This window comes from Nannospalax galili, unplaced genomic scaffold, assembly GCF_000622305.1.
Source record: "Nannospalax galili isolate Female #2095 unplaced genomic scaffold, S.galili_v1.0 scaffold2046, whole genome shotgun sequence".
Lineage (NCBI taxonomy): Eukaryota > Metazoa > Chordata > Mammalia > Rodentia > Spalacidae > Nannospalax > Nannospalax galili.
Genome location: NW_008354294.1, coordinates 19,831 through 43,168, shown reverse-complemented (window position 1 = coordinate 43,168; position 23,338 = coordinate 19,831). Strand labels below are relative to the sequence as shown.

The 23,338-nt window shown below is 41.2% G+C and overlaps 1 protein-coding gene across 8 annotated transcripts in view; it reads right to left on the bottom strand.

The window, feature by feature from the left end:
• The window catches only part of Ambra1 (autophagy and beclin 1 regulator 1), a 196,998-nt gene extending 173,924 nt beyond the window's left edge, over positions 1–23,074 (bottom strand). For 3 of the 8 annotated variants that reach the window (XM_017802809.2, XM_008851567.3, XM_017802810.2), the window contains exons 1-6: positions 22,819–23,068; positions 22,141–22,199; positions 21,433–21,616; positions 19,915–20,087; positions 18,222–18,288; positions 15,511–16,967 (exon numbers count right to left, since the gene is read on the bottom strand). In XM_017802809.2, the coding sequence (XP_017658298.1) occupies positions 15,511–16,967; positions 18,222–18,288; positions 19,915–20,087; positions 21,433–21,616; positions 22,141–22,199; positions 22,819–22,953 (2,075 nt within the window). In that variant the 5' untranslated portion in view covers positions 22,954–23,068. Of the gene's footprint in view, positions 1–15,510; positions 16,968–18,221; positions 18,289–18,886; positions 18,925–19,914; positions 20,088–21,432; positions 21,617–22,140; positions 22,200–22,818 lie in introns of those variants that run through there. The other 5 variants (XM_008851571.3, XM_029555223.1, XM_008851570.1 and 2 more) reach the window with 4 other exon arrangements.
• Between the last annotated feature and the right edge of the window lie 264 nt (positions 23,075–23,338).

Here is a 23,338-nt window from a genome sequence, read left to right as displayed (position 1 = left end):
ACATACAAAGAAATTTTACCACCTACTAAGCCTAAAATAGTTACCTTGTTCTTGAGAGAAAATTTTCTGACCACTTATATAAAGGAAAGAGAAAAGATCACATGTAGAATTCAGAACAACTAGGGACTAGAGATATAGTTTAATGATAGAGCATCTGCTTAGCAAAGCACATGGCCCAAGAAAATTAAGGTCTTCATGCTGGCACATATCTGTAAACCTAGAATTTGAGAGAAGAAGTCAGGAAGATCGAAAGTTTGAAGCCAGCCTGGACTATATGAGGTTACAGGAGATGTCTCAAAAAAACAAACAAGCTGGGTGTGGTGGTGCATACCTTTAATCCTAGCATTCAGGGGGCTAAGGCAGGCAGATCTCTGGGAGTTTGAGGCCTGGTCTACACAGTGAGTTCCAGGCTAGTCAGAGCTACATAGTGAGACCCTGTCTCAAAAAACAAAAGCAATGGGGCTAGAGAGATGGCACTGGCTGTTCTTGTAGAGGATCTGGGTTCGATTCCCAGCACCCAGATGGTGGCTAACAACTGTCTGTAACTCCAGTTCCGGGGAATCAGACATTCTCTTCTGACCTCTGCAGGCACATGGGTGCACTTACACACATGCAGGCACACTCATACACATTAAAAAATGAAAGAAAGAATATAAACAAAACAAACAACAAAACAGACCACCAAAAAACATACAAAACAAACAAATAAAAAAATAACCTCAAAGCAAAGCAGGTAAAGAATGAAGCTAAGAAAGAATAATAGCAATAGTACCTCTCCACCTATTCTTACCTCCATATCACCAAAACCAGTGGGCTGCCTAACTACCCTGGTTGAAAAGTCAAATATGTATCTAGCACTGTTTTATAATTAGCAAACAGCTGCCTGTATGTTTCTAGTCATTTCACATGACACAGAAAACAGCCAGCAAGGTCTAAATGTCAGAAATGGTATACTTTTCTCTCATGGGCATGTTTGAAAAGGAACGTATACAATGTAACGCCTGCATTAGAGTCAATGTAATGAGTCTCAAAGCTCCAGCGTTATAAGACAGAAAACCAGAAATCCTCCAAATACTATCACCAGAGGACTGGCTAATTACCATATATCCAATGGCTAGAATACTGTACCATTGTTAAAAATGTCAAACAGTGAAAGATATCTATGGTGTATAACTGAAATAAGCAAAAGGACGAACAGGTATGATATGATCTCATTTCCACAAATCAAGGGAAGAACTGTTTTCATTTGCATAGAAAGCAATTTTAGTTATATACATGCTAACAGTGGTTATCTCTGAGCAGTGACTCCACAGAGGACATTTACATTCAGTCATTGCACATTTCTGTAATGTTTGAATTTTTAACAAATAAATTTGCATTAGTTCTATAACAAAATTCCTGCATTTCATTTCTATGTATGAACCCTTGATCAGTATGACTTTTCTAGGCTCTCCCTCCTTTATACTTACAACACATCTTCTGATTTGGGATTGTGGAGGAGCACTGTCAAAGGCAGACTGATTCACTCACTCACTCATTCATTCAACAGCTCTTCCTACAAACAGTTAAAAGTCCTTCTTTTTCCTTTTTCTTTTTTTCCTCCCTGAATCCCAGTCCTGGGGATTAAACCCAACTTTGCATATGCTAGGCAAGCAACCTACCACCAAATTATATCACCAGCCCTTAAACCTTTCTTTCTTTTTAAAATTTTTGTGTATGTGTATGTCTATGTGAGTATATGCCATGTGTGTGCAGGTGCCTGTAGAAATCAAAGAGTGTTTCAGATCCCCTGAAGCTAAAGTTACAGGTGGTTGTGAGCTGTCTGATGTAGGTGCTGGGAACCAAATTCAAGTACTATGCAAGAATAGGAAGTGCTTTTAGCCACTGAACTATCTCTTCAACCCCCTTTAAGCCTTTCTTATTCTGACAGTCACTGTCTCCTGCTTACTGGCTTTCACCAGATTTAAAACACAAATTAATCCAAAAGTGTATGAGACTAATAAAACTTTAAATTACCTCATTCTTCAGTCTATTCTCAAAGCAGACAATAATTTTTTAAAAATAAGATCTTCAGGACTGTGGTAGAACACTTACTTAGCATGTAGATGGCCTTAGATTCAACTCCCAGAACCACCCCAAAGTAACAGTAATAATCATAAAAATGTAAGATGTTAACAGACACTTCCAGCACTCCCAGGCAGAGGTAGGTGGATCTCTATGAGTTTGAGGCCAGCCTGGTCTACAAAGTGAATTTCGAGCTGGCCCTATCTTAAAAAAAACAAAACAACAACAACAAAAAAAAACAGTAAGATCTTCAATATATGTATCATCCTAATATGACAGCTTCTTATCAGAGAAACAGGTATAAAACATCCCTGTCACCTCTCCAACTTCATCTTCTATTCCCATCCCTTGCGGTGCTCGTACTAAATAAGGCAAGCAGCTCAGGGATGGTGTACTTGTTACTCCCAGTACTGTCAGAGTTTGCTTCTACACTTTCCCAAGGTCTCTGCTCAAATGCCACTTTATCAAACTTCCTTCAATCACCCCATTTCAAACTGCAACCAGCCCTATATATCCTACATTTTTACACACTTCTCTTTTTCACAGAACCTGTCATCATCCAACATTTCTAGACATTTATTGTCTTTCTCCCATTAGAATGAGAAATCCATGCTGATCTTAGTATCTGAACAAAATGAACGGCCTTACCACCTTGAATACACCTGATTGCATCGGTTAAATGGAAGAATGGATAAATGAAAAGATCAATCACAGAGTATTTATTTCATGAGCCTGACACTCTGGACTACAATATGTGCCAAAGTTACACAGAGGGCCACCCTTGTATGCATTCCTCAGTCCTTTCCTCTAAGTCTTGGGTTTACCTTCTGAAAGCTTTCCCTGTGTCTCATAAACTAAACTGCTTAATTATAACATAGGTTTTACCCTTTTTTGATTTTCTAATACCTGCTTTTAATTTTCCCCAAAAAGAACAAGTTATGATTCATCCATACTACAAATGAAATTCTCTTGATTAAGGATTGTTCTCTAATCTTTGTCCTAAAATTCTGAGTAAGAATTTAAGTTTTTAAGTTTATTATACCTTAAATACTAAAGACAGGCTATTTTCAGAAGTAACTAATCAGCAGCCTATATTATTAGAGATAAAGTAAACCTTTCTAATACAGGGATTCTGCACCCCCAGTAAAAAAAAAAAAAAATCCAGGTGTGATGACACATGCCTTTAGTCCCAGTACTCAGAATGCAAAGACAGGCGGATCTGTGGGAGTCTGAGGCCAGTCTGGTCTATATAATAAAGTTTCAGGCCAGCCAGGGCTACACAGCGAGACCCTGTCTCAACAAAACAAAACAATCCCTCTCCCCCGAAAACCTAGAATCATCACAAAATAAACAAGAAGGGCTAGTGGACAAACATGATGGTTGGTGGGCACCTGACACCAAGCCTGACTACCTCAGTTCAATCCCTGGGACCCACATGGTAGAAAGAGAGACCCAACTTTCACAAATTGTCCTCTGGGCATTCGACCCACACCAATAAAGATAAAATATTTTTTTAAAAAAAGAAGGGATAGGACTGGAGATATGGCTCAGCAGTTGAGAGCACTGACTGCTCTTGCAGAGGACCCGGGTTTGATTCCCAGCACCCACATGGCAGCTATGAACCATACTTAACTTCAGTTCCAGGGGAATACAAAGCCCTCTCCTGACCTCCAAGGCATTGCACGACACGGGTGCACTCACATACATGCAGGCAATATACTCACACACATAAAAAATAAATAAATAAAATAAAAATTTTTTTTTTAAAAAAAGGGCTGGGGATACAGTTTGGTAGCACACGGTTTGCTTAGCATGCAAAAGTCCCTGACTACAAAAGAAGGAAAAATAGTATTCATTGTAATGATGCTCTGAATCTTCTCCCATTTAAAGGGGGGGGACTGGGGGGAGTGGAGAGATGGCTCAGCAGTTAAGAACACTTGCTGTTCTTTCAGAGGACCTGGATTCAATTCCCAGCACCCACATGGTGGCTAACAACCATCCATAACTCCAGTTCCAGGAAATCCGACACCCTTTTCTGGGCATTGCACAAATGTGGCCCACTCAGGCAAAACACTCATACACAAAAAATAAAAGACAAAAAAGGAAGCATACACTTTCTCAAACTCTGAACATCCTACTTCTAAGCAAACTCAGTGAAAGTTTTCATGAAAAATAAAATATGGATAAGAAACAGAACCTTTACACATTTAATTCTGATATTCACATTTGAACTGAATGTATCATTTGAATCGAATGTAAATTGAACTGAAGTATCAAGTCTATCTTCATTGAAACCACAAATACATCTTCTGGCCTTGAGAGGATGACCTTGAACTTCTAATCTTCCTGTCTTTACCTCATAAGGGCTGGAACTACAGGCATGTAGTCCCTGATTTTATTCAGTGCTGGGACCCAACCCTAGGCTTCATGCATGTTAAGCAAGCACTAACTAACTAAGCTTCATTCCCCAGTCACAAACAGGTACATCTTCACTTACACACACACACACACACACACACACACACACACACACACACACACACACACACACACACCAAAGCATTGATAAACAGAGATAACAGTATCAACAGAGTCCAGGCCAAAGACTAAATAATAGTTTGGCAAAGAAGCTGAGTGATATGGCAAGACACTCAAGGAAGGTGTAGGTCCTCAGTCATCAGTGGACAACCAATGTGAAGAGGAGTTGGCCAGGTGCCAGAGACTTTCCATAATCAGATCATACATTAGGAACATAGCACCATTGTGAAGCAGAGTGAATAAATTCAGGTCATCTGAGCTCATTACAAAAGGTGTGTCTTCCACATATATGACTTTAGGTAATACTACTTCATTATTCAACAAGTATTTATTTAGCCAATAACTTAATATAGGATGAAAGGGTATGAGCTGAGCATGTTAGCACATGTCTGTAATCTCAGCATTTGAGAGCTGGATGCAGAAGGATCATGAATTCAAAGCCAGCCTTAGCTACATAGTAAACCTGAGGAGAGCCTGGGCTACATCAGAACCTGTCTGAAAAAGCAACCAAAAAAGAGGGAATATGATATAACTAATCTTATGACCTTATTTACTAAAAAGAGAAAAGAGCAAATTGGATTAATAGTCCACAGTAAATCATAAGGAATAAAAATTGGGTGTGATGGTACAGACTTGTAATCTAAACTACTGGCAAGGTTGATACAGTAGGATCACAAGTTTTAGGACAACCTGGGCTTACATAGTGAGTTTAAGGACAGCTCAAGCAACTTAGCAAGACTATCTCAAAAATTAAACTGGGCTGATAATACAGCTCAGTAGGTTAAGGCTTGCCAAACAAACCTAATGTCCTGAGTTCAATCTAGAACCCATATACGGATGGAAGGGAAGAATCAACTCCGAAGTTGTCCTTTGATCTCCAAAAGTTCACTGTGGGTATGCATGTCCCCCACAATAATAAAATTAAAGTAATTTTAATTAAAATAAACAAATTAATTAAAATAAGCAAATTAATAAAAGGGCTGGTGATGAAGCTCAGTGGTTCAGTATTTGCATAACTCAAAGCCCTGGGTTCAGTCCCTAATACCACTGAGAAAAAAAAATCCTAAGCAATACAATGACAATTCCATTTATTCAATTCAACTAATGGTTACAAGTACTTCTGTGTACGTATCAGGTAGCATTCAAGGTATAGCAGGCATACAGATATAATTACTGCCTTTAGTGGGCTCACTACAGAAAGACAAGCAAATGAAGCCAAGCTCTGTATCATGTGCCTGGACAGCTGCTCTAGCCAACTGGTGGTAGCTCCCAGGATCAATGAGAGACCTGGTCTCAAAAAATAAGGTGGAGGTTAAGAGAGATGGTTCAGTGGTTAAGAGCACTTGCTGCTCTTCCAGAAGACCCAGGTTCAGTTCCCAGCACCCACATGGTGGCTAACAACCATATGTAACTCCAGTTACAGGGGGAGCCAACGCCCTCTTCTGGCCTCTGTGGGTACTGCACACATGTAGTGCATTTAAACACATGCAGGCAAAACACTCTTACACTTAAAATAAAAATAACAAAGTTTTTTAAAGTAAGGTAGAAAATGATCAAGGAAGCCACCTAATGATGACTTCTAGTATCCTCATGTACACACATGAACACATATATATGCGTACACACACACAGACACAGGCGCACACACATGCACATGCATACACATACTCACAAGTAAAGAAAAAGGGAAAAAAGTAAACATATAATATTTTATAGCCAGTGTAAAATTATAAAGAAGTGTCTAGGGTCTAGAGAGATGTCTCAGTAGTTAAAAGTACTTGCTGTTCTTCCAAAGCACCTGAGTTTGATTCCTAGCACCCAGGTCAAGCAGCTCACAACCACCTGTAACTCCAGCTCCAGGGGATCTGACACCCTCCTCTAATGTCTGTAAGTACCTGTATACATGGTACACAAACACACACGCACGCACATGCACATATAAATAAAAAAATTTTAAAAAAAATTTTTTTTTGGTCTTTTTGAGACAGGGTCTCCCTCTAGCCCCAGCTGTCCTGGAACTCACTATATAGACCAGGCTGGCCTTGAACTCACAGAGATCCTCCTGCCTCTGTCTCCCAAGTGCTGGGATTAAAGGCGTTCGCCACCACTCCCGGTAATAAAAATAAATTTAAAAAATAAAGAAGGAGCTGGAGACATGACTCAGCAGTTAAGAGCACTGGCTGCTTTTGCAGAAGACCCAGGTTTGGTTCCCAGCACCCACATGGCAGCTAACAACTGTACATTAACTCCAGTTCCAAGGGATCTGACACCCTTTTCTGACCTCCATGGGTACTGAATGACACAGGTGCACTTATATACATGCAGACAATACACTCATACACATAAAACAAAAAATAATAAAATTTTTGGGGGGGTCTTTTTGAGACAGGGTCTCCCTGTAGCCCCAGCTGTCCTGGAACTCACTTCTGTAGACCAGGCTGGCCTTGAACTCACAGAGATCAGCCTGCCTCTGCCTCCCTAGTGCTGAGATTAAAGGCATGCGCCACCATACCCAGCAATAAAAATATTTTTTAAAAAAGAAAGAAGTTTCCAGTACTCAAGCAGCAAAAGGTAAGAAGTGATTCTCTGGGGCAGACAGGGAAGGTTTCTCAAAGGAAAAATGTACAAGGGTTTGGTTTTTTTTTTTTATTATTATATTATTATTATTGTGGTGGTTGTTGTAGTTGGCAGCAGCGGCGGGGGTGGGGGGGTGATGGTGGTGGTGTTTGTGTGCACGTGCATGCATGTTATATGGTTTGAATGTGAAATGTCCCCCATAGGCCCATGTTTTTGGTCCCTACCTGGTAACACTGTTTGGGGCCTTCTAGACATGGAACCAACCTAGCTAGCCTAGGTCTGTAAAGGCAGGCCTTATAAGTTACAACACTGCTCCAGTTCTAGCCAAGTTTTCTGCTTTCTAGTGGGTACTATGTAATAAACAGTTGCCACATAGTCACACTACCATGGAATGGGCTATACTCCCTCAAACCATGAGCCGAAATAAAGTTTTTTCCCCTGAAGTTGTTTGCCAGTTATTTGGTCACAGTGAGAAAAAAAGTAATCATATAATACTCTTCAGACCCCGTTAGGTTAATGGCAGAAAAAGTTAGACCCCTTTCTAAATAAGGCAAAACTGGTACTTGCCTACTTTCTAGGTTGTTTTCTCCTCTTGTGAACCTACAACTAGCCTAGATACCCATTTATAGCCCTCTACAAATGGTGTTTGAACTGAAGGCTCCATAGAGAAGCCCCAGGCGACTAGCTGAAGCTGAATGGCTCACAGAACCTTAGGCTTCAGCCTGCCAAGCAATCTCTCACAAAAGTAAAAAACATGAAAATCCAATGAGGGCATCTAACTCAACCTTTGATGTTCTAGACTACATTTTAATACTAAGGTCATCAACATACTTCCTGGTCTTTATGCATCATCAGGGAAAAATAAAGATCAAAAGCACCAGTTCTCAGAACACAATCTTTTGTTTTTGAGACATGGTCTTAGTAGATATCCCAGGCTGTCCTTGAACTTGCTATGTGGCCGAGCCTCACTTCCAACTCTCAAAGCTTTAGCCTCCCAAATGCAGAGATTACATTCATGTGCTATTATACCCAGCTGGTCAGAACACCAGCTTTATTTTTTACATTTAAAAAATTTTAAATTGCCTTTTAAAAAAAATTTTATTTATTTATTTATTTAATTTATTTATACATGTATGAGTGCATTGCCTGCAGGTAGGTAAGTGCACCTGTGCCCTGCAATGCCCGCAGACAGAAGAGGCCATCAGATACCCTGGAACTGGAGTTACAGACAGTTGTTATCTGCCATATGGGTGCTGGGATTCGAACCCTGGTTTTCTGCAAGAACAACCAGTGTTCTTAACCGCTGAGTCATCTCTCCAGCCCCTAAATTACCTTTTTTTAAAAAAATTTGCGTCCATGTGTAGATGTGGGGGGGTGCCCATGTGGAGGCCAGAGGACAGCCATTTGTGAGACCTACAAGTGGGTCCTACAAGTTTGAGGCCAGCTTGGACTACTCAGTAAATTCCAGGTCAGTCTAAGCTATAGAGTGAGATCTTGCCTCAAAATAAAACAAATAATAATAAGAAAGCAGAAACGAAAGAGCCTTCAGGTAAATGATGCAACATGGGATGATGGATAAAAAGGACTGTAAAAAAGCACAAATTACAAATAAAGTTGAAGGGACTAGTGATGGGGCTTATGGTAGAGTGTTTCTCCAACATGCATAAAGCCCTGGGTTTGATCCCCAGCATATATAAACTGGGAGTGGTGGCACACATCTGTAATAGCACCACTTGGATAGGTAGAAGCAATAAGATCAGAAATTCAAGGTCATCCTTGGCTATAACAAGAGTTCAAGGCCAGCCCTAGTTATATGAGCTCATCTGTAAATAAATAAGTGGGAGAAAAAAAAGGTACCTTCGTCAGGATCCAGGAATTCAAGTCACATCTTGGTACTCAGTACCTTTTTGCCTACCATACCTGAGGCTCCAGGACAAATCCCCAACAGTGAAGGAAAAGGGGTAGAAGGAGGTTTAATTTATAACTCTAGGTTCCTTCTAGTTTTAAGATGCCATTTTAGCAAGGTATGCTTTTAATTCCAGCCTTGGGAGGCAAAGGCAGGCAGATCTCTATGACATTAAAGGCAGCCTGTTCTACACAGTGAGTTCCAGGCCAGTTAGGGCTAAATAGTGAGACTCTGTCTCAAAAGGATGTCATATTACTGGGCTTGGTAGTGCACGCCTTTAATCTCAGCATTCAGGAAGCAGAGGCAGGCAAGGCAAGGTGGATCTCTGGGAGATGGAGGTCAGTCTACATAGTGAGTTCCAGGCCAACTGGGGCTACAGGGAGACCCTGTCTCAAAAGAAGATGCCATTTCAATAATTTTATTTTTTCCACCAGCCTTCAAAAGTTAAAGACTTATTGTAAGAAGTCACAATATCCCAATCTTCTCCTGCAACCTCTACTCTTAAACCAAAAAGATGTTTCTGATAGTGAAACAAAAGGCCTGTCATCCAAGGTGTGAGCTGGAGTAAGGCTGCAGACAACTCACTCTCCTCTGCCCACAGGCAAACAGGAGACAAACTGTGAGCTGATTACTATCACTCAGCAGTGCAGAGCTCTACTGAAATACAGTGTGTGCTTAGTAATACTCTCACTATTTGCACACACCATTAATTATCCCTGCAGCACTAAGGGATCAAAACATATCCCCATAGCCCATCTCCTACAAGGAACCAAAGAACAAAACTCTCCCCCTTCAAGCACATTCACCTTTTGTGAACTCTACTCACTTAGTAACAATAGTCACCTACAAAAACAGCTTTGTTGTAAGATTCAACCTCCTACACAAGCCATAAGAACACCTTTCCTTCAGCCATCCTAACCCAGCAGCAGCAACAGCAGGAGCAGCAGCAGCCCAACACTGACACCTGCTGGAGAAACAGCAGCACGGGCTGCATCATCAGGTACAGACTTAGAATGTAGTTTAAATAGGATTACCACTGGTTTGTATTTGTAATTTACACCAGAATACAGCCGTTCAATTTATAAGTAAGTAATGGCACTACTTTAAAATGTGTACACTTAGAATACTCACACTATGCTTCATTTAAAAATGACTCCAGGGCTCGAGAGATGGCTCAGCGATTAAGAGCACTGAATGCTCTTGCAGAGGACCCAGGTTCAATTCCTAGCACCCACATGGCGGCTATGAACCGTCCTTAACTCCAGTTCCAGGGGAATCCGAAGCCCTCTTCTGACCTCCGAGGCATTGCACAACACAGGTGCACTCACATACATGCAAGCAATATACTCATACACATAAAATAAGAACAATAAATAAAATATTTTAAAAATACAATAAAATAAAAATGACTCCATAAGGGCTCAGCACATAAAAGCACCGACTGCTCTTGCAGAAGACCCAGGCTCGATTCCCAACACCCAGATGATGGCTAAACAATTGTCAGCAACTCCAGTTCCAGTGGATCTGACACCCTCTTCTGACCTCCACCAGCACTGCACCACATGGGTGCATTTACACACATTGGGGCAATACACTCACTCATACACACACACACACACAAAAATAGCTAATTTAAAATGGTTCCATAAATATCAATACACAATTTTAAAATGAGAATCATGCATTTGTAAATCTTTTAAGAAAAATGTAAATATACTTTTTTTAGTTATTTATCACAAGATGCCAAGACTTCACACACACAATGTGTGTGTGTGTGTGTGTGTGTTCTATTGTGTGCGTGTGTGTGTACTTTCTGTCCGTTCCCCCAGCCCCCAGTGCTGGAGATTAGAACCTAAAGACTCATGCATGCTATGCAGATGTTCTACTACCAAATTGCACCCCCAGCCCTACAACAGACATTTTCAAAAGTTTAAATGTTATTTAAATCACAACATAAACTACTTTTCATCACTAGAAGAATTAAAAGTTCATGGTGCATCCTTAATAGTTTCTGGGATTTAAACAGTCTACTTTAAAATATTACCTAGGGGCCAGCAAGATGGCTCAGTAGGCAAAGGTGTAGGCAATCAAGTTCCAACCCAGGACTCACATAGTTGAAGGAGAAAACTACCCCAAATTGTCCTCTCACTTCGACATGTATGACACACCACAGTAAATAAATAAAAGCAATAAAAATTATAAGCACTGTAGGACATTACTATAATACCAGTACTCAGGAGGTTGAGACAGGATTTTGTCAAGTTCAAGGCCAGCATGGGCAGCAAAACAAAGCCATGTCTCAAAATAATTTTTTTCCAAAGAATGCCAACAAGATGATTTAGCGGTTAATGAAAGATATTCAAACCTAGTGACCTGAGTTCAATCCCCAGAACTCACATAAAGGTGTAAAAAGAGAATAAACTCCACAGAGTTGTCATCTGACCTCTACACACACTGTGGCATGCATCCTTGTGCACACACAAACATAATAATTTTTTTTTGGGTCTTTTTGAGACAGGGTCTCCCTGTAGCCCCCAGCTATCCTGGAACTCACTATGCAGACCAGGCTGGCCTTGAACTCACAGAGATCTGCCTGCCTCTGCTTCCCAGTGCTGGGATTAAAGGTGTGCGCCACCAAGCCCAGCCAATAAGTAATTTTTTTTAAGACAGGGTTTCACTATATAGCCCTGGCTGGCCTGGCTCTCCCTATGTAGACTAGGCTGGTATCAAACTCACAGAGATCCACTTGTCACTGCCTCCCAAGTGCTGGAATTAAAGGTGTATGCCACCATACCTGACCTTTTTATAATTTTTAAAAGAAACTACAATTAATATTTCAGGTGTACAATATGGTAACCACTAGTCATATCTATCTAATTACATTTAAATTAGAAAAAAAAATTAGAACTAGTTTCTCAGATCCTAACAGCAACATTTCTGATACTCAAGAGCTCATAGTTATTACACTGAACAGCCTTCTTCTACAGAAACATAGTTAAATGTTTACAGACAAGGGTATATGCTGTCTGGGTTAGGGTAGTAGATGGGGATATAAATGAAAGAGTACAGTCCATCATTGATGATTGTTTAAAATATTTCATTTATTATTTTTATTTTATGTGTATGAGTATACTCCCTGCACATGTGTAAGTGCACCCGTGTTGTGCAATGTCCTCAGAGGTCAGAAGAGGGTGTTGGAGTTCCCTGGAACTGGAGTAACAGACAGTTGTTAGCTGCTATATGGGTGCTAGGAATCAAGCTCAGGTCCTCTGCAAAAGCAGCCAGTGCTCTTAACCGCTGAGCCATCTCTCCAGCCCCACCACTGATAATTTTTAATGTGAGATAATAGAATATAAGAACTGATACTTTTCATTTGTATGTTTGAAAAGTTCCATAATATAAAACTAAAGAAAAGAAAAAATAGGTAAAAATATTTTACTTAAAATAAGGTTATTGGGGCTGGAGAGAGAGCTCAGCAGTTAAGAGTACTGAATGCTTTTGGAGAGGACTGGGATTTGGTTCCCAGCACCCACATGACACTAATAACTATCTATAACTCTAATTCCAGAGGATGAGACACCCTCTTCTACCTCCATGGGCATTGCATGCATGTGGTACACTTACACACATGCAAGCAAAACACTCATACATATAAAATATAAATAAATTATTTAAATTTTTAAAAAATAAGGTTATCATATTAAGGAATACGCCATGGGTGGCAGCTTGGCCAAGCTTTAGTCATACAAATAGTAATTTTAAATTGTCACTAAGACCTGCTATGTGACATTTTTTTTTGTTTTTTGGGGTGTGGGTGTGGGCACGTGCACACACATGTCCACTTCAGAAGCTAGAGGAAGGCAGGAGTCCTGCTCTACTACTTTCTTCCTTATTCCCCTCAGACAGATCTCTCACTAAACCTGGAGCTCATCATCACAGCTAGGCCACTGGCCAGTAAGCTCCTGCCAAAATCATCCTGGGGTCACAGATATATGTGGCTATGCCTAGTTTTTTACATGGGTGCTTGGGATTTGAACTCAGGTCCTCATGCTTGCATAGTAAGTGTTTATTTTGAGGGGTTTTTTGTTTTGTTTTTTGGTATTTTTGAGACAGGGTCTCCCTGTAGCCCCAGCTGGCCTGGAACTCACAGAGATCTCCTGCCTCCACCTCCCAAATGCTGGGACTAAAGGCATGTGCCACCATGCCTGGCACAGTAAGTGTTCTTACCCACTAGCCAACTGCCTCCCCAGCACCCCCTCCTAAGAGAACTTTAACAAGAAATTCTGACTTCTCTGAGGGCCTCACTTTTCTCAACTGCAAAATGGGAAATTTAATGCCTGCCTTGAATAGGGCTGTTGTGGAAATCAGAAACTACCTCACCCTAGCATTCCCTGCAATTACTTCAAAGTAAGAATATGGTACTTTACATAGTAGGCCCTCAGTAACTGGTATTTCTAATTATCAGCAGATAGTAGAGGGATATTTTAAACCATCTGGGAATTACTCAGAAGAATACCACATGAAGAAGTACTGTTATAGCAAGATGGATAAAAGCGGACAAAATCCCACATTTACTTTGGAGGCAGGAATTGCTAAGTTTCTAATGGCAGTAGTTGAAGACAGTCCTCTCATGGCTACTTGTAAGAAAGTCTAAGTGCCTACTACAAGTCAGGCACTGGGCTGGCTGCTTTCATGCCTCTCTTAAGAGTCTAACTACTGGGACTCCTAACAGAGTCTCAGGCTCCTAATGTGAGCTCTTAATCAAAAGCAAATTATTTCAAAACCAGTAATCAAGGAGCTGTTCATCCAGAACTACTCTCATTCATTTGGGCAACAGAAACAATCTCTATTTGCCTACCTTCTGCAGTCTCCCTGTTCCCCTACTGCCAACCATTATATGAATACACTACATATTTTCCTCCTTTAGTATATGCTAATCCCCTAAAATAAAAAGGTCTTTCCCACTCTAAATCTTACCCATCTTTCAATACTGGATTTTATGAAATCTGTTTGATAATAGTTCCCTTTCTTTGAAATTAAACTAGTTTTGTTTGTTTACTTTTTGCTTAAACTCCATTTAATATCAGTACCATACAAAGAAGCACCAGACTGGGTGATGATGAGATGGCTCAGTTCAATCCCCAGGACCAACATGGTAGAAACAGAAAGCCACTCCCTTGAGTTATTCTCTGACTATCATACATGCACCATGGCACACATCTCTCACATACACAAAATAAACTAAAATACTAATACTAATAATGATGATGATGATAATTAGCACCAGATCATCTATAGTTTTGTTAGGTTTTATGTAAATCTGTACTGTCCCCACAATCACACTGTACACTCCAGTGGGCACAGCGCCTAGCACAGTGCTAGAAAAACTGTAACCATTCCACCAATGCTTATTGACTAAATGACTGTCTAAAGCATCCTCCAAAAATAACAAGTACATGATGTGCACAATCCATATTCCCACCCTTCTTAGCTTATGTCAGAGAAATTTCAGTTGCTTAAGCAAACAATATAATACTGAGCAACATGCTGTCTGGATTCAAGAGGCATATTCTGGGAGTTGGTGATTACGCTAGATTTGACCTTTACATAATTACAGAAAGAAGTCCCTAATAAATCAAGACAGATGCGTACATAGCCATACATGGAACATGTGGTAGGCGGTCTACTACACCCACTTTGTTTCTTTCATAAAAGAGCTGGCTGGGATGCCAATCTATGTATGGAGAGGTCTTCCTTCCACAAATTCTTCTTTTCTCCATCCTTAAGGTGAATAGTCATCTGGAAGGTCCACTCAAAGAATTTGGGGGTTGAAGGTATATAGTATATATACAGCATGTGTAAGGCTTTCAATCACCACCAACACTACTTTAATAAGCAAACTTAAATGAGCAGCTAAAGTACTGTCCAAAAACCATAATATGTTTTTTAAAAAACACTTGCCTTGATGCACATATATTCATGTACATAATTCTTTGTCCTTCGTCAAGCTAAGCTGAAGGTGTTCAAAACAATACAGTCAAAGAAGAGCCAGTAGAATATACTAAACAAATATCCCTTGACACTTTGGGACATGCTCTCATTTCAACAATTACTAGACCTACACATATATTTCAAGGTCAAAAGGCAGGACAAAGAAAGTTGATGATTCTTCGCCTCATGCCTCTCTAACCCAACCTATACTCTCCTTTCAAGAACAGACCCTTGGGCTGAGTCAAAAATAGAGCCAGCAACTGACTCACACTACTAGGCTCAATCCTATCTCTGGCACCAGAGTAAGATTTCTCAAGATGAGACCAGTGCAAGGATCCCAGACACTCCAGATAAAGCCACGACATCTCTAGGATTGAAGGAAGAGAGATATGAGAAGTAGCAGAAAGGCAGAACACAGGATAGCAGCTCCTTACCTCCTGAGAGAATCTTCCTCAGAGCTTTCCTCAGGCATATCTTGATGTAAGGCCTCCTGTGATACAGTTCCAGATCTGCTCGACTGGGTATAAATTCTTTCCCAGTGGCCTGTCTCCTGGTTAAAGGCCACCCCCACAGTCCTCTCCTCTTGTGGACTAGCAGAACTGCTCAACTCCAGCCTGCTGGAGCTGGGTGTTTGACCCTCAGTCCGCTCAAGAGGCGGCAACTGGTTGCCACTCGATGGCATGCCCTCAAAGGTGGTAGACACGTGCCAGGAAGAGCTAGCCTCACCAGATGAATAGTTAGGTGTGGTTCTTTCCCAGCGTAGGGTATCATTGTTGAAAGTCAGAAGATTGTGACAAGCACGGCAGCGATTGAGGTGGCCCCGGGACAGGTTGGAGTTGTTCTCACTGCTGTGTGGGGTGGGCTGATGGGAAGGACCTGGCCTCTCAGATTCAATGTTATTGTTCAGCATTTCCTGGGCCTGTTGGGTCTGTGGAGCTTCCCCACTCAGGCTCTGGTCGAGCTCCTGCAGTCTGTCATACTCCAAAAAGAAACGTCTCAGGTCACATTGAAGCTCATGGCGAATGCTGCCGGAGTTGTTTTGACTGGAACCATTTCCTCCATCTGATTCAGTTGCCAATCCTGATGCTGGAAAACCCCTCCCTTCTGTGGCTGAAGTGTACACAGATGCCTGAGAGCCACCTTCCTGCTGTCTCAGCACAGACAGCAAACTCACTGAGGAGGCACTGGTCCTGGGTGGGGGCATTGATTCCACCTCAGAGCGTGAGTTCAGAGTGAGTACTGTCCTGGTCCACTCAGATCCTGTCAGTCCAGGTGCTAGTTCTCTGTGATACCTAGAAGGGTGACTAGACAGAGGGCCTCCTAAAGAACGACGGGTAGGGCCCAAACTGAGGTTTCGGAGTGTGTTGCCGGCAGTGCTGCTCTGGACTGTACTGAAGGCAGACGGCCGGTTCAGGAGGCCCTGGTCCTGCTGCGCTGATGATGCCTGCTCCGGGGGATGGAAGGGCTCGGTCTGTACAAAAGAAAAGGAAGGGGTAGTAGCTCTGGCAGAAGCAGGGGGGACACTGTCCTGGTGTGGTAAGAGGGAAGGAACTCGAGTGCCAGCACAGCGGCTGCAAAGGCACAGGATCCCAGGGTGCTGGCAGCACTCAACTGTGGCGGGGTAACTGACCCGCTGTCGGAGCCTGATGTAAGCGGAAGTCCTGGGACGCTCCGTGGAGGGCTGAGGGGGAGGCGGTGGGGGTGAGGGGGTAGCAGAATCTTGTACTGTGCTTTGCTCTCCCACCTGGATGCCAGAGGAGCGGGAGGACAGCATGTGCAGGAAATTGTGGAGGAGAGGTGTCCGGCGAACTGGCTGTGATTGCAGGAGGGCACGCTGGCGGTAGTGGGATAATTCTGTTCCATCTATAGGGATTTCTGGCTCATCATCACCCTGCAATATGGACCAGCAGGGGAGGGGGTAGAGTAAGGCAGTTAGGTATAACCTCCAAGCAAATCGGAAGCTTACAATCCAACAATCATCATCCAAGGAGAACTACATCCATAGATAAGCAAAACCTCTCCCCATGAAGTACTGAAAACTAATTGGCTTCAGACTCAGAATCATATGGTATGAAATTATTTACTTCCAATTAGCAACATATCTGAATGAGTACAGCTGGCAAAACAATTTTTGTATATATCTCTGTGACATGGAAGCAGTAAAGAGAAACAGAAAGTCAACCAGCCAGAGGCACGTGAGTGACAAGCCTGATAAGGGTTACTTGTTTTTTTTTTTTTAAACAATTATTCTTGTTCCTTCAGAACATTTTGAAGAGGTTTTTTTAAAAAAATATTTTATTTATTATTTTTATTTTATGTGTATGAATGTATTGCCTGCATGTATGTGAGGGCACCCGTGTCGTACAATGCTGCCGAGGTCAGAAGAGGGCTTTGGATTCCCCTGGAACTGGAGTTAAGGACAGTTTGTAGCCACCATGTGGGTGCTGGGAATCAAGCCTGGGTCCTCTGCCTCTGCAAGAGCAGTCAGTGCGCTTAACTTCTGAGTCATTTCTCCAGCTCTAACAAGGGGTTTTTGTTTGTTTTGCTTTTGGTTTGGTTTTGGGGGTTTTTCCAAGACAGGTTCTCCCTGTAGCTCCACCTGGCCTAGAACTTGCTATCTAGACCAGGCTGGCCTTGAACTCAGAGCTTAGCCTGCCTCTGCCTCCTGAGTGCCAGGATTAAAGGCATGCACCACTGCATCTAGCTAAGGGTTACTTTTAATGATGTAATCACACAAAGGTTGGAGAACTGACTCTGCTGTTACAATTATGACAGTAACTATATAGTCCGAAAGTAATTAAAATCCTGACAGGAAAGAAAGAGTGGGGTATTAAGAATTAAAATCCAGAGGCTGGAGAGATGGTACAGCAGTTAGCGTACTGGCTATTTTTGCAGAGAACCTGGGTTTGGTTCCCAACACTTACATGGTGGCTCACAATCGTTCCTAACTCCAGTTCCAACTCCCTCTTCTGTCCCCCATGTGGACTGTACAATGCAGGTGCATATATAGCATAAGACCCACACACATAAAATAAAAATAAATCAAAAAAAATTTTTTAATTAAAATCCAATATAATCAAAATTAGAGCTCTACTTTAGAAAATAATTCTCAGTTCAGATGGAGTTGGAACTGATGGACTCTTACCTGCTGATTAGATGGGTTAACAATTGCTGTAAGTAAATAGTGTCCAAGTGGGTCAAATCTCACTAGACTGAAATAACAAAAGAAAAAGACAAACATGTTAACTGAGAAGAAATTGTTAAGACTACCCACTTCATGCTTTCAAAACTCTTTCTTTCTTTTGAAGGCAGTCTCACTATGTAGCCCAGATTGGATTCAAATTCACAATCTTCCTGTTTCAGCTTCCTGAGTGCTGAGATGTATGGGCCTGCACTACCACACCTAGTCTTTCAAATTTTTTTGAAGTAATTAAAATAAGGCTCAATACTATTGCCTAATGTAAAAGAATATGTATTAAGAAAATGATGATTTCCTTTTAGACAGGGTCTCATGGATCCCACCCAGGCTAACCTCCAACTCAATATGCAGCCAAGGATGACCTTCAACTTCTGATCCCTTGCCTCCATCTCCCCAGTACTGGGAGTGCATACCAGTACACCTGCTTTATGTGGTACTGAGAGTCAAACTCAGAGATTTATGCATGCAAGGCAAGCACTTTACCAATTGAGCTACATCCTGAGCCCATGATTTCAGTTTTGAAAAATATCTAGGGTTTGCACCCCAGTAAACAACTATATTAAGTATGTATCTGCTCACATTTAAAAGTCAAATGGTAAACCAAACCATACATTACTGCCATAAGGTTCAGGTCTCTCTTCACACAGCAGCTACACTGGCAAAAAAAAAACAAAACAAAACCATGCACTCTAGTGACATAAAGTACCAGCATCTAATAATATAGCTAGAAAGTTAGTCTATATCTAACCACACCAAAATGATCAAAGGAAAACAATGTAATGAGCTTAATTTAAGCAAAGTTTATCTTTTGCTTTTGCAGTGCTGAGGACTGAATCCAAGGCCACATGTCTAACAGAAAGTACTTAGAACTGAACTACATCTCCAGCCCATGTGTGTTTTTTGGAGTTTTGTTTTGTGTTTTTGTTTTTTCGAGACAAGTCTTACTATGTAGCCCCACTGGCCTTGAACTCAAGAGATCCATTTGCCTCTGCCTCTCATTAAAAGGAAGGGTTAAAGGCTGGGATTAAAGGCATAAGCCACCATGCCTGGGTTGTTTTCTTTTTTGAGATGAGTCTTGCTAATTAGTCCAGAAAGGCCTCAGGCTCCCTATATGCCCAGACTGGGCATGGCCTCATAATCTTCCTGCTTAACTGCCAGAATCCTGGGATCACAGATATATGCTACCACTCCTATAGTCATCAAGTGTGTTTTGATCTTTAAAGGGTAAATAAATATTATTTAACAGAGCTGATACACGTTTATAGCTATCTTGCAATTTGATAAACAAATTGCCAAGAGTGAGCAATCAGCCACTAAGATATCTAAAAAAAATACCCAAACATTTTGGGGAACTTTTTCAAAGAGCAATCAAAAATGCAGAAAGTTTTGAACCTAATAAGATTCTATCTAATGACCCTGGTGTGCAGAGACCAGAAGACGAGGCCAATAAAGGTCAGGCAATAAACAAAATGAACTACATCTGAACTAATCAGACATGGCCCTAACAAACTGCCCTGAGCAGCACTAACGACTGCCATAAGTAGGGATAACAATCTGCCTTCTGATATGACAGCAGTTATAAATGTTTTCTATCATGCCAATCTGGTGCCAGACACAGCTAGTGGAGTATAACACTCACCGGACCCGTTCCATCTCACTAGCTGTCTTTACCACAGCAAAGGGCTCCCGTCGACTCCAATCCCAGAAGTGAATCTCATTGGCAGTGGCAATCAGTAGGAGCTGAGCCGTGGGGTGGAAAGCCAGGGAGGCTATGGCATTGTTGCTATCTGTGAACCAGCTTTCACTGCCACCCTGCAAGTAAACCAATCCAAAATATTCTCAGGTTATAAACTGCCAACAGACTAGGAAATCAACTTCAAGAACATTCCATTTAAGAGTGAAATATGGTGATTCACACCTGCAATCCCAGCACTTGGGAGGTAAAGGCAACTAGACTACAGAATGAGACTCTGTCTCAAAAAAAAAGAAAAAGGATCTCTGTATTTCTGTGAGTTCAAGGCCACCCAGGTCTACATAGTGAGTTCCAGGCCAGCTGGGACTACAGGGAGACCCTCTCTCAAAAAGGCCAAAAAGTAAAAGCAAAAATTAAAAAAAAAGGGGGGGGGGCTGGAGAAATAGCCCAGAGATTAAGGGCACTTGGTGTTCTTGCAGAGGACTCAGGTTCAATTTCCAGCACCCACATAGCAACTAACAACTGTCCCTAACTCCAGTTCCCGGGCATTGAACACACAGGTGCACTTACAACAGGCAAAGCACTCACACACATAAAATGAAAATAAAACAAAATCTTAAACAATTTTTAAAAAGAAAATATCTATTTAAGATAAAATGACTACTTATATGGCCTATTTTAAATATGTTCTCTGTAATGTATACGAACAGAAATCTGGGGGCTGGAGAGATGGCTCAGAGGTTAAGAACACTGGCTGTTCTTGCAGAAGACCCAAGTTCGAATCCCAGCACCCACATGGCAGCTAACAATTGTCTGTAACTCCAGTCCCAGGGGATCCGACAGCCTCTTCTGACCTCCACAGGCATTGCACAACATGGGTGCACTTACCTACATTCGGGCAATACACGCATACACATAAAATTTTAAAAATTAATAAAATTTATAAAAATAAGAAAAGAAAAAGAATAGCAATCTGGTAATACCACTAATTCATCAGACAAATATTACTTTCAACTTGGTTCCTCAAGTCAGTTACAATATATAAGCAACAAGCCTTCACTTAGTTCCTGTTTCTGAAGCCCGTGAAAACGCCAGCTTGGTGCACAACATGGTACAAAACAACCCACTAGTCAGTCAACAGAATAAGATGCATCTTCCTTTGATGATTATGAGCGGAGTATTCTTAAGACATTAGAAGTCCATCCTAAACACATCTTAGAACCTCCTGTACTGTGTCAGAAATGGTAAAAGTTAAATATGATGCTCATTTTAGAATGGACACCTATGAACTAGAATGCCTATCTACTACATGAGTGATGACTACCACATACTCGGATTAAGTCCTAAGAAGTTGGGTAGTTTCTCTCCCAGAATTAAGAACCCAATGGCAAGTAAGTCTCTGTGTTTAGGATACCAAAGTGTGGGGGTGGGGGTGGGGGTTGAACGGCCTAAGAAAATACTTACATGTAAATCCCAAATTCTAACCTCCCCATCTAGGCAGCCAGAAGCAATAAGGCCTGAGATGGTGGGATGAAAAGTGACACACCACGGAGTACGACGATGTCCAATCAGAGAGTGAACACACTTGCCAGTCTTCACCTCCGTAATATAGATGTTATGGTTCACATGAGTAGATGCCAAAAGAGTCCTAGGGAATCAAGGAGTAGAAATAATTAAGAAGCTAACTTTACCAGCTTTGGATAACAGAAAACTGACAATATTTCCTATCTTGGCATGAAGGAAACTAAGATGTGCACATTAGGCAACATATCTAAACACAACATAAATATTTTGATCTTTTAAAAAGTTTCTGGTTTCTCTTCGTCTCTGTCCAGTTCCCAAATGACACATATCACCTTCAGAGAATATTTTTCCATATGAGAAATCCATCAAGCCACTGGTGACCTGTATCACTCAGGCAAAGAAATTTTGCTGAGAAAAACCTTGCTGAGTTTTGATCCTTGACATTCACCATTTTCTTCGTAATTCTCATTATTCTTCAGGTTAGCATTATTCATCTACTTTCTTTCCTGTTTTAATACACTAAGGAAAGCCCTGTTCATTCAGTGCTTCTGCCAATTTCTAGGGGTTAACCTGGGAAAAATCAAGCTAAGCTAAAAATATTGAAAGCAATATATCACAATCCTTGTGGTTAAGATAAGTATTAGGTACCTGTCTGGGCTGAAGGCCAGTAAGAAGGTCGAACGTGGACTATCAGGCAGTTCTACTCTCTGGGAGATAAAAATAAATAAGTAAATAAATGGATGAATAAATAAATAAATAATAAAATGAATAATTTATAAAGTGTGGCTTACTTTATCTCTAAAGCACATAAGCCATTCTAAATTAGTATTCACAGTACAGACTAAATCTAAAGGTAATGATCAAACAAAGATAAATCTAAACTCAAAGAAAATATCTACTCTAAAGGAAAAATATTTCTAGCCCTATCTTTTACATGTATGAACCAATTCTACACACTAGACACATAAATTCCTATAAACAACATCATTACACCCCATTCTCTGCCATTAACCTATTCGATGGTGCCACTCTGCTATCATCCCCACAAATCCTGTATCAAGAAAACCTGTTTTCTGGGGCTGGACAGATTGCTCAGCAGTTAAGAGCACTGGTTGTTTTTGCAAAGGATCTGAGTTCAGTTCCCAGCACCTACATGGTGGCTAACAATCATCCATACAGTTCCAGGGAATCCAATTCCTTCTTCTGGCCTCTGCAGGCGCCAAGCATACACATGGTGCATATAAATATATGCAGGCCAAACATTCATACACATAAAATAAAAATAAATTAAAAGAAAAAAGACCAAACAAAATCCTGTTTTCTTACCTTGCCCTCCCATTTCATCCAGCGAGTTTTATCTTCCACAAGCTCCTGTAAAAGCCTCTGAGCACCCATAGCCCGAGTGCCCCGTTCTCGGCCCCAGAGGATCCGCACAGCATTCTTCTCTGGGACAACCTTCATGGTGCTTAGGAGCCACTGTTACAGCAGGCACCAGAAATGAAGGAGCAAGTAATAGCTCCACACACTGAAGCAGCTAAAATGAGGCCATTCAGGTCCTTGTCAGCTGTCCTCATGGAAATCTAAGGAATGAAGAATAAAGTCAAATAATGCCTATTCTGTGTCCTGAGAGGTTTCCATTGCAAATACAATTCTAGCTTAAAGGGGAAAGTGTTCTTTTTCTATTTAGCAACAGTTTCTCAGAAAAGGTACATCTTTCAAAAGTATTTCATCCTGTCACATCCTTTCTAGTACTCTGGATTTTATGTGAAAAACTGGACATTTTTTACAGCAGTTACTCTGTTCTTAACGCTTTTGTCAGACAGGAAGAACTTTTAATAAAAGTGCC